The sequence below is a fragment of the Chelonia mydas genome, chromosome 25, assembly GCF_015237465.2.
Source record: "Chelonia mydas isolate rCheMyd1 chromosome 25, rCheMyd1.pri.v2, whole genome shotgun sequence".
NCBI classification, from domain to species: domain Eukaryota; kingdom Metazoa; phylum Chordata; order Testudines; family Cheloniidae; genus Chelonia; species Chelonia mydas.
The window spans coordinates 8,176,460-8,188,763 of NC_057858.1; the positions used below are offsets into that span (position 1 = coordinate 8,176,460).

Genomic DNA, 12,304 nt, shown 5'->3' on the forward strand with positions numbered 1-12,304 from the left:
TGGACCATGCTGCTCCCTGGCCCCTCTTGTCCCGCTCCGCTGTGCCAGGGGATGACAGCAGTGCGGGTCAATGTCATCTGTTCCCCTCAATATTGGATACACTGCGGCTCTTCGCTTTGCTCCCTGCTTCACCGCTCCCTCCCAGGCTCTTGGTAGCTTGGCCTCCTTCGCACTGGGCTGGGACCTTTGCAGAGCTGGCACTGATCAGCTCTGCGCTCTGTCTGTCCCCTGGGGTCCGCTTGGCAACGGCTCGGAGGCAACCGGGGTTAGCACAGGGAGCAGGGAGAGCCCCAGTGGGGGATGCAGAGATCCGGGCCTGAGGGGGGAATGTCCCCAGTGAGCCGTGCCTCTGGCTGCCCCTGCTGCCTTGTGCTGCCCCACTGACACCCTCCCGCCAGCTCTGCTCCATCCCAGAACCATGCCCCACGCAACACGAGCAGTTCCCCTGGGGCCGGGCCCTTGGGGCTGCCCCTTGCTCCCCAGCGCGAGGGGGGTGTCCTGTGTGCTCACGCCCTGCACTTTGCCCGGCCCCACTGCCAGCTGCCTTGCTCCCGGCGGTGTGAGGAGCGTAAGGAAAGCAGGCCTCGGGGGAACAGGGCGCCGCGTGCCCAGAGGGGAGAGTCCCCAGGCAGGGCAGGGGGGTCAGGGGAAGACACCCGCCCAGTCAGCGATCAAATGACACAGAGACCCACAAACGCTACACAGGGGTCCACGCTACACATGTGAGACCCCACACAGGGGAACATACTATACATACATGTTACATGTCCATACGATTAACTACATGCTACACACAGGCACGCACTACATACACATCACACATGCGGGGCACATGCCACCCACCGGAACACATATACGTACGGTACACAGAGGCTCCACTCCATGCTAAACACGTGGGAACGTGCCACATACACACGCTCGCTCCACACGTGGGACACACCCCACGTACCTGGGCGAGCGCCAGACACGGGCAGATGCTGCGCACAGAGAGGTCCCCCCCCGCCCCCTACCCACACACACACGCGCCCCAGCCCGTTGGCAGATCCCGAAGGCCACGTTCTCCGTCCCCGGCGGGGTGGGGCGGGGGGGACTCACGCTGTAGTTGGCGCAGACGGGGTTGAAGGCGTTGGTCCCGCAGACGAAGAGCGTGCTCTCGTTCCGCACCAGCAGCACCTTGACGAAGTTCCGGCACTCGGCCTGGAGAGGAGAGCGGGGGTCAGAGCCAGCGGCAGGGGCTGCTCGAGCAGCCCCGCTCACCGCGCTGGGATTACGTTGGCCAGGAGGGAGTTGGGAAGCGTTGCTCTGGGCCAGCCTGGGACGACGGGTCCATCCCTGCTCTTAGAACTCATGGGTGTGGGGCAGGGGCTTGGTATTGGGGAGCGGCATTTGGCCTGATGCACCCAGATGGCCAAACTGTGGGCTGGTTCGGCCACCCTGGGCCCAGCACCGTGCCACGGGGCGAGGACCGCACCATGCGGCCATCTCAGTACATCAGGGAAAGCACAACCTTCAAAGGACATGGTCAGGGAGCCTCGCCCCACTTATGGCTCAGGTGAAGAAGTACATCTCTTTAAGTCACTGTGCACCCCCCTGTATCCATCCATCCTATCTACCCAGCCACCCATCTGATCTATCCATCCACCCATCTATCCACCCAATGCCTCCCCCTACATCTACCCCCATGCATTCCTACCTAGCTAGCTATCCATGCTCCTCTGTCTATCCATCTCTTTATCTATCCCTCTCTTCACTTGCATCCCCATCTATCCATCTCCATGCACACCCTCTGTAAAATCCACCCATCTCTAAGCAAACCCCTCTATCTATCTAGTCATCTAGCTAGAAATGTTTCCCCGTTGCTTTTGTTTTTAAATCTAGGTTAGAACAGTTTTCTGTTTCTATTTAAAACGTCCTGGAGGGTTTGCACTGGGAACACTGCAGCGTGACTGGGCTAGTACCTGGGAACCCAGACATCCCACTAGTTAAAGGCTTCGTTTAGTTTCATTGTCCAGTCGGAGGGAAATGCCAAAAGGGGACAATACGCATGGACAGAGGCAACAAAGAGGTGTTAAAAATTCATCCAGCCTTAATCATCTTCGATGCCGTTGGCTGCCCAGGTGAGGGAATGATTTTGAATGCAGGATTTGTAACCTGACAGTGCCCCTTTTAACCTTGCACAGAGGCGTCAGTGGCTGGATACAGATGGGCTCCTCCAGCCGGCTCCAGGTGCCGCTCCAGACGGCAGGGTGCACACAAACAGAAGGGCTGCACGTTTAGGGGCTGATGGCCACCTGCACACCCCACGGTTGGCCCTTGTGAACCAAAGCTCCAGGAACGAGGCCTTCAAAAGTGTGCAGAGGAGGAAAAAAAAAAAAAAAGAATCCAACCAAGCACCTTAAAGCTCCGTTTTTCCAGGCCTGCTAGGAAACCATGGAAACACACATTCATGCGCTTTGATTGGGAAACAAAGAGAGGCCGAAACCCTGCAAAGCTGCCTGGGCAGAAAGACAAGACGTGAGCAAGGGCAGGGGTGGATGGAAACGGCTGGAAATGCTTCTGCAAAGCTCGGAGGTGCGGGAGAGGTGGGGGGGCCGGGTGTGTACCCGTGCGAGGCTCAGGAACCTGCCAGGGGCTCGAGGTTACTGTGGATGAGGGTTCCCAAATGTGCAAGGAATAAAAACTGAGCCCGGTTTGGGGCTGGGGTGGGGGATGGAGAGGGCAACAGTCCTTTAAACCCTCACTAGTGCCCCAAGTCAGGCTCAAAAAATTAGAAACCCTCAGATCACAGAAATGGTTTATTAACCAAAAAAAAGCAGCAACCGCTAAAAAAATAAAGAAGTAAAATTTCCCCAGCAGCCTGGGAGCCCCAATCCCAGCTGCCTTGTAACCAGGGCTGGGCAGCTGAAAATGAAACTGACTAGGAAGAGCCCTGAAACTGACGAGCCTGTTTTCCTTCTTCCCAGGAGCCCACTTGGTTGTTCAAACCCTCTCTGTGTTTGGAGCTGGGACGTTATTTGTCACATGGATAAGACAAGGAGGGCGCTTATCAAAGATAGAAAGGGAAGGTTAGGTGCCCTTCCCGCACTGAAAGTCTAGGGGAGTTGGGTGCTTAGATCCCATTTATGCCTTTTGCAAATGCCTCCCCCAGGACGGGCAAAACGTCCACACCTGGGTGCCTACGGTTAGATGCTTGAGGCTGGATTTTCAGACGGGACAGGGACCCTGAGATTACCATGTAAATAACAGCGCTGGATTCTCACAGGCTCCCGTAGGATTGCGTTGGGGAGGGACGCATGAGTGAAAGGCAATATAGAGACTGGGAAGGGGGGGTTGAAAGAGGACACACTGTAGGGAGAGGAGTGGGAAAGAAGAATGGGAAGTGGGGGTTGCGGGGGGCGGGAGATAGCGCGCACTGATCAGCCACAACTTCCACTGCATGGATGCTGCAGGTATTCCGTACCACGGAAACTGAGGCCACTTGTACTGGGGTGTCTAGGTACGGATTTGCGGCTGCAGGCTCAGGGAACTGGGAACTCAAGTGCCACGGGAATTCCGTGGGAACTGGGTGCCAAATTCCATTCGGTACTCTTGAAAATCCCACTCTCAGACCCCCACGTCTGAAACCGTTGACCTCCCATGTTTTAGGAAGACTGTGGGTCAGATTCTCCCATCCCTTACACTGATGTCGATCTGGAGTAATTCTTTGTGTGTGAAGAGATCCACTCCTGATTCAGACTGGTGTAAGGAAGCTCAGAGTCTGGCCCTCAGATGTTTAATGAGACAGCGCCCCATTCAGCTAAGGCTGATTTATTCTACTTCCTGGCTGTAATTGTGAGCCAGAGCTCCTGCTGTCCCGGGTTCTGATCCAGCGGGGCACCCGGTCTGCACTCCCTGGGGAGCCCGGTGCTCTGCCTTTTTCAGCCTGAAGAGGCATTAATGGAATCTGGAAATTGGATTTCTTACCGATTATGAGATGTGTCTGTTCTGATCAACAGACCAGAAATAATTAATTACAAAGCCAATTATACTAGCATCTAATAAATCACATTTGACACAAATGTTTGCAGGGCATTAAAAGGCAGAGAATATGACACACACACAGCTCACGGTGGGGCCCACGCTGACCACCCCACAGCGAGCGGGAAGGCAATGGGAGGCGCTGGCCAGAGAGCTAAGGCACCAAACAAGGCCAGTGTGCTCAGTGGATAGTTGTGGGAGCAGGTGTATTGGCACTAGTGAGCTGGGGTGTGGATCCTGGTGCACGCCCAAGCTTGGAGCGTGAATCCTGGCACCAGCGTGCATAGCATGGTGCCACTATTATGAATAATGGCAAGCAACTTGGGAGTCCTAGCCTGAGAGGAGTGGGGGGGCAGAGAGCTGGGGCAATGTGCAGGGGAAACACCACTTCCCCCCAGCCCCCGCCCCTGCAGGCCAGGCAGCCGGGCAGGCTGCACCCTTACCTCGTGCTTCCCCTTCATCCGGCAGATGCTGATGTCGTGTGGGTTCGACCCCCAAGTCAATTTCTGGGTATAAAACCAACAAGGAACTCAAGTCAAACTCAGGTGAGTGAAAGGCCCAGATGTCCTGCAGCTGTAGCTGCAGCTGCTCCCCCTGCACCGAGTTAGCCCCATCCCACCGCAGCCGTCAGTGAGATGAGTTGGCTGGGTCTCAGCTCCCTGAATTTGGTGCATTGCTGGGAGCTGCATGAGCATCTCTATGCACAGAGGGAAGAGACCGGCCCAGGCATGCTGCCCCCTGCGTGCCAGTGGTGGCCTGAGGGGCTGGGCTGACATTTGTACCTCGGACACCTGCCCAGGGCTTCTAATTGCTAGGAGCCCCCAGGACTGTGTGACCTGCTCCTGGAGCTGCCTGGAGAGATCCTGCACTCAGGCTCCCACTTGAAGGCAGCGGCTTTGTTCTGAATCCATGAATAAGTGAGGCTGGTCCCTGGCGGAGGCACGGGGAGCCGGCCCTGGGGGTTAGCAGCGCCTGGGGGAGACCTGCAGCGCCGCCAAGGCCCGGCACTTACCCGCTGGTAGTGCATCTCGCTGGCTGTGGCAGGCTCCAGGCTCACCCGGTACAGGTTATCTCTGGGGGGAGAGAGGGGGGGCAGGCGCCTGAGAGAGTGCTAGGCCATGGGGGTGAATGTTATATACAGCTCTACACAAGCTACACAAAACACTCCCCAACCCACGCTGCCGGCTCCCCATCACACATCCCCAAAAACATCTTCAACGCCTCCCCATGGACCTACCCACTCACAACACACATCCCTGAATCACTCCCCCAAGAAACACCCCCGTATGCACCCCAATTCATTCCCAACCCCTCCCTACGAACCTACCCACTCGCAACACACATCCCTGAATCACCCCCCCATGAAACCTCCCCCGTATGCACCCCAATTCATTCCCAACCCCTCCCTACGAACCTACCCACTCGCAACACACATCCCTGAATCACCCCCCCATGAAACCTCCCCCGTATGCACCCCAATTCATTCCCAACCCCTCCCTACGAACCTACCCACTCGCAACACACATCCCTGAATCACCCCCCATGAAACCTCCCCCGTATGCACCCCAATTCATTCCCAACCCCTCCCTACAAACCTACCCACTCGCAACACACATCCCTGAATCACCCCCCCATGAAACCTCCCCTGTATGCACCCCAATTCATTCCCAACCCCTCCCTACGAACCTACCCACTCGCAACACACATCCCTGAATCACCCCCCCCATGAAACCTCCCCCATATGCACCTCAATTCATTCCCAACCCCTCCCTACGAACCTACCCACTCACAACACACATCCCTGAATCACCCCCCATGAAACCTCCCCCGTATGCACCCCAATTCATTCCCAACCCCTCCCTACAAACCTACCCACTCACAACACGCATCCCTGAATCACCCCCCCATGAAACCTCCCCCGTATGCACCCCAATTCATTCCCAACCCCTCCCTACAAACCTAACCACTCACAACACACATCCCTGAATCACCCCCCCATGAAACCTCCCCCGTATGCACCCCAATTCATTCCCAACCCCTCCCTACGAACCTACCCACTTGCAACACACATCCCTGAATCACCCCCCCATGAAACCTCCCCCGTATGCACCCCAAATCATTCCCAACCCCTCCCTACGAACCTACCCACTCGCAACACACATCCCTGAATCACCCCCCCCATGAAACCTCCCCCGTATGCACCCCAATTCATTCCCAACCCCGCCTTACGAACCTACCCACTCACAACACGCATCCCTGAATCACCCCCCCATGAAACCTCCCCCGTATGCACCCCAATTCATTCCCAACCCCTCCCTACAAACCTAACCACTCACAACACACATCCCTGAATCACCCCCCCATGAAACCTCCCCCGTATGCACCCCAATTCATTCCCAACCCCTCCCTACGAACCTACCCACTCACAACACACATCCCTGAATCACCCCCCCATGAAACCTCCCCCGTATGCACCCCAATTCATTCCCAACCCCTCCCTACAAACCTACACACTCATAACACAGAAGCAGCAAACAGGTCACCAGCAGTCACCCACTCAGAACACACCTCTCAAACACAAATACCTCCCCAACACATGACAATCTCTAGGATTGTCCTAACACACAGACTCACACACACACATTCCTAAACAACTCCAACTCCCCAAACAAAAATGCTCTCCACACACCACCCCTTCCTCCCCCACCCCCTGACACACACCCACACCCATGCATGAGTGTAAGAGCCAGGCCTGGTGGGTGGGGCAGGCTGGTTCCCTGGCGAGTTGAGGGCATTTTCCCCGTCTGACATGGGAAGCTTTTCCCAAGCACTCCACTGGCCACTCCGTCCTGGAGCGACTGTCGGGCACGTGGTCTCTGTGACGGGAAAGGGGCAGCGGAATCTGGGGGAGCGCAGGGCCAGTCCCGCCAGCCCCAGCAGGTACTGTGTCCCAGACTCATGCCAGGGCAGCAGGAAGAGATGCCCACAGCTGCCAGAGCGGGCCAGCCATGTGACCCACGCAGGCTCCAGGCGGTCAGCAGCAGAGCGGGGCACTAGCCCAGGGCTGAGGCAGGCTGGCAGGGCGCCATGCGCCGCGCCTGATCAATGCCACGTCCCCACAGCCGGCGCTGTCCGTGCAGAGGGCAAGGAGAGGCAGGGGGGACCCAAGGCTAGGTGAGAGGAAGGTTCACAGAGCAGGGCGGAGGGACACGGCTGCTGCTTCTTCTGTGCTGGCAGAGTGCCGGCCTCTGGAGGCTCCCCTGCCCCCCAGCCGCCAGCGTGTTCTGACCGACACGCACCTGCCATTGAGGAGGGAGACACTACGCCCATCCGTCACCGTGACAATCCCCCCCCCCAGCCCTCTCCCCCGCAGCTTGCTCTGCACTGGGTTCCTCTCCGGGGACAAGAGGGGGGATCCCCATGGGGACCGGGGGTCTTCACAAGGGAAGGGAGGAGGGGTCCCAGTGGGGTGGGGAGATGGGGAGCCCTGGGTCCCAAGCCTCCCTCGTGGAGCTAAGGATCGCAGCTGATGGCTATTTTAAAGAGATGCCTTCCTGGGACCTATCCCCCCAGCTCCCTCCCCCTTTCCACCACCGGCTACTATATACTTCCCAAATGCCCCCATCCCGCCACTGGTCCCTGCCCCCTTTCCTGCCCTTTGGCCCCTCTCCCAGTCCTGCATGCCGGCCCCTTCCAGCACCCAGCCGGTCCCTATGCCCCTTCCACTCCTCCCGATCCCCCGCACAGCTGGTTCACAGTGCCCCCCCTCTTCCCCCACCTGCCTGGCTCCTGCATCAATTACAAGTGATGGTGCATTAATGAACCTCTGGGAAACCTCCCCCTAATTGCTGCCTCCCGGGGCTCTGGCAAAGGAGCAGAGCCGTGTCCTCATTAGAGGCAGAGGCCCTGTGCGCCGCGGGGAGGAGATGCCCCGAGGTCACTCTGCTCAGCCCCATCAGGGATGTGGAGCCGGCGGCCGAAAATTCCTTCTCCGAGGAAGCTGCATCACCCCCTGCTCGTCCTGCCTCCCGCCCCCCAGTGCCAGACAAGGGGCCTATGGAGAGAACAGGGGCAAGTCACGCACACCCGCTTGGGGCCTCCTTGGAGATGGGGTCTGGGTGACAAATCAGGGCCCAGCCACTTAATGCTGCCGAGCCGGCTGCTGCAAGGGTGCATGCGACGGGGGGAAGGGGCGGGCACGGAAGATGGGGGTACGGGGGCTGGGAGGACACGCTGCTCTGTGCTGGCTGAGAGCCCTGGGGTGCTACTAACTCCAGCCCCCCCGAGAGACAGGACGCCCCTGCTGTTACCACAGCCCTGGATGGAGGCTCCTGTCCCCCTGACGCCGCCAGCCATTGTGCCCCTAACTCCCTGCACGGCACATCTGCACTCTGACGTTATTGGCAGGATCTGTAACCGTACAGATCACTGTTGCAACCACTGTCATATATTTGCCACAAATATTGTACAAAGGTTGCCCACACTACGCAATCGCTCCCTGCTCTGTGCAACGTGGGACTGGCCCCGCCCCATTAAGGCAGCTTAGCGCACACTGTGGGCCACCTACATCTGTCGAGAGGCTACCGTCACTGGCTGGCTACCTGTGACCTGCCACTGAGAGATGGTGGGGTGGGTGGGGGCTATTATAGCACCTGTGGAATCACTGGGGATGGGCAGACGCCCGCCCACATCTAAAAGTCCTGCCCCCACGGCCTAAGCAGGGGAGCCACCAGACCCAGTAATCAAATCATTCCAGGGGACATGAAATGAAAAGGGTCGGGAGTGAAAGTGACAGGGACAGACGCAGGGATGCAGAGGGGGACACCGGTCAGCGCCCTCTGCTCCTCGAAGGTGGCCAGGGAGCCAGGGGACACGGCCCAGAGGAACTCCACCCGGAGATGTGACTTGAGGGAAGATCCCTCCCCTCCCCCCAGTCCAACTTTCTCCTCCTGGTAGCGTGGACGGCCACCTTGACCAGCGCCCGGAGGAGGCTGACGAGGAGGTCTCGTGACTTTGTGGGGCCACGGACAGGGTATGCATAAATTAGGAGGTGCAGGGAAAAGTGCAGCTAGAACCGGAAGAGAAGGAGGCTGTGGAGGAGCCGGAAGAAGGCCTGCAACTGGCGCCCTTGATGTAAATGCCCGCCAGGGTCTCCCTCTTGCAGCAGAAGGGGCAGGTGTCGGGGGAGGTGGGGAACCGTGCCAGGTACGCACCCGTGCTCACAGCTCTGCGAAGGAGCCACCAACTAATATCCCCAGCGGGCCGCGGGACCAGGGTGGAGCACGGGCTGGCCCACCGGGGCTCCCCACCCTACATGGGGGGAAGTAGGTCCTGCCACTTGGTGTCAGGGTGGGACACAAGGGTGAGGACGTGAAGGGTGTGGAGTGATGGGATAAAGTGAATGACTCTTGGGCCGTGCATCCACAGTGTCCCAAGCGTGTGGCAACTCCGTTGCTCCAGCCCCGCCTGACCCAGCTCTGGGGGAAATCACGCTGCTCTCGCTGGCAATTTGTTTCTCAATCTGGCTTTTTATGCTGATTTATGGGGCTGGTTTCCACCATAATCGGTGCAGTTAAGTGGCAGCCTTGGATGTGAAAAGTTCGCCTCTAAGTGCAGCTGCCGGCGTGTAAGGGCTGAGGCAAAATTATGATTCATGGAGCCGATCGGGGAGTGGATAATTTATGCTCCGAGCGGCCAGCTCTGTTTTTATTCATCTCAATTAAACTGGGATGGCAAAAACCGATACTTTTGGGCTAATGAATGAACAAGTTAAATACGCATTTATATTCATTTGTGTTCCAATGCTCCTGGGCTGGTGAGGACAACAAAGTCCCTGGAAAGCATTCCCTTCTCGGCACCGGCCGGCAGGGGGGCCCAAACGTTGCCCAGCCAAGGGATATGCTGGGCAGGGCCCAGGGCTGTCTACTTTAGTGGAACATGACGTAGCCCTCTTGTTTTAACACAGATGCAGCCTACAGAAACTACAGTTCCCAGCATGCATTGCTCAATCTGAGCAGAAAAGCCTCTCAGATCTATACGGAGCACTGCATGCTGGGACCTGCAGATTCTGGGGCTCACACCTCCTGCTTAGGTCTAGACGGAGCATTGCATGCTGGGACCTGTAGACTCTGGGGCTCACACTGCCCACTCAGGTCTAGGCGGAGCATTGCATGCTGGGACCTGTCATTGCTGGGGCACACACCGCCCGCTCAGGTCTAGGCGGAGCATTGCATGCTGGGACCTGTAGACTCTAGGGCACACACCACCCGCTCAGGTCTAGGCGGAGCATTGCATGCTGGGACCTGTCATTGCTCGGGCACACACCACCCGCTCAGGTCTAGGCGGAGCATTGCATGCTGGGACCTGTCACTGCTGGGGCACACACCGCCCGCTCAGGTCTAGGCGGAGCATTGCATGCTGGGACCACGGGCTGCGTTCTAGATCTCCGTAGGTTGTGTTTGCTGCAATGACTGAGTGCCCCGGCAACTAGATCTCTGTTTATCCAGCTTGGGTGCAGTCTGGGCAGCAGCAGGGCAAGATTCCCCTCAACTAACTGCCTGGCCACCATGCCACAACTCTGCCCTGGAGACATCAGCCTCCAGGGCCCAGTCAGTCCCACACCCCCCTGCCGGCCAAGCTGACGGCTGCAGCCGCAGTTGTATGAGGCAGCCTCCTGATCAGGGCTCAGACTGGGCTGGGCTTGAAATTGCACTGGCCGCCGTGGCTCCGCAGGGCTGAAGGGTGAGCCTGGCTAGCAAAGGCCAGTCTTGAAACCAAGGCGGTGGGTCAATGGCCGTCCGTGGATATGGTCTCTCTTTACACCGGGGATCTCAAACTCGAATCACCAAGAGGGCCACATGAGGACTAGTACATTGGCCTGAGGGCCGCATCACTGACACCCGCCCACCCCCAGCTCCACCCCCACTTCACCCCTTCCATGAGGCCCCGCCCCTGCCCCGCCCCTTCCCACCCCTGCCCCGCCCCGCCCCTTCCCACCCCTGCCCCGCCCCGCCCCCATTTCAACCCTTCCCCAAATCCCCGCCCCTGCCCCACCTCTTCTCTGACTCCTCCCCTGAGCTCCCCGCTCCTCCCCCTCCCTCCTGGAAAGCACAAAGCGCCGCCAAACAGCTGTTTGGTGGTGGGAAGCGCCTGCAGATAGGCAGAGGAGCAGGGACGCAGCATGCTGGGGGGGGGGAGGGGAGCCTGGTGGGCCACAGGAAATAACTCTGGGGGTGCGGGCCGCCTCTTTTCCAAGCTGAAAAATCCCAGTTTTATTAATCCCTCCTCATACAGAAGCTGTTCCATCCCCCTAATCATTGCCGTTGCACTTCTCTGGACCTTTTCCAACTCCAAAATATCTTTTTGGGGTTGGGGTGACCAGATCTGCACACAGTATTCAAGGTGTGCACGTACCATGGATTTATACAGAGGCAATATGATATTTTCTGTCCTATTATCTCTCCCTTTCTTAATGATTCCCAACATTCTGTTTGCTTTGTTGACTGCCGCTGCACATTGAGTGGATATTTTCAGAGAACCATCCACAATGACTCCAACATCTCTTTCTTGAGTGGTAACAGCTAATTTAGACCCCATCATTTTGTATGTATAGTTGAGATTATGTTTTCCAACTTGCATTACTTTGCATTTAGCACCATTGAATTTCATCTGCCATTGTGTTGCCCCGTCACCCAGTTTTGTGAGATCCCTTTGTAACTCTTCACAGTCTGCTTTGGTCTTAACTACCCTGAGTAATTTTGTATCATCTGCAAATTTTGCCACCTCCCTGTTTACCCCTTTTTCCAGATCATTGATGAATATGTTGAACAGCACAGGGCCCAGGACAGACCCCTGGGGGACACCACCATTTACCTCTCTCCATTCTGAAACTGACCATTTATTCCTACCCTTTGTTTCCTGCCTTTAAACCAGTTACTGATCCATGAGAGGACTTTCCCTCTTACCCCATGACAGCTTACTGTGCTTAAGAGCCGTTGGTGAGGGACCTCGTCAAAGGCTTTCTGAAGATCAAAGTACACTATATCCACTGGATCACTCTTGTCCACATGCTTGTTGACCCCCTCAAAGAATTCTAGTAGATTGGTGAGGCACGATTTCCCTTTACAAAAACCATGTTGACTCTTCCCCAACCAATCGTGTTCATCTAGCCAACACACAAAGCCCAGAATTGCAGATCTGCCGCTGTGTTTACAAACGATAGTTGTGTGTTTCATTGACCAGCTACTGAGATGGAAAGCCCAGGTCAAAGTCATGATCGAGCCATAAC

At 57.2% G+C, this 12,304-nt stretch overlaps 1 protein-coding gene across 1 annotated transcript in view; it reads right to left on the minus strand.

The window, feature by feature from the left end:
• The window catches only part of SEMA6B (semaphorin 6B), an 88,019-nt gene that overhangs the window by 21,135 nt on the left and 54,580 nt on the right, over positions 1–12,304 (minus strand). The window contains exons 4-6 of the mRNA XM_037885628.2: positions 5,030–5,090; positions 4,461–4,523; positions 1,096–1,197 (exon numbers count right to left, since the gene is read on the minus strand). Coding sequence (XP_037741556.1) covers positions 1,096–1,197; positions 4,461–4,523; positions 5,030–5,090 — 226 coding nt within the window. The remainder of the gene's footprint in view (positions 1–1,095; positions 1,198–4,460; positions 4,524–5,029; positions 5,091–12,304) is intronic.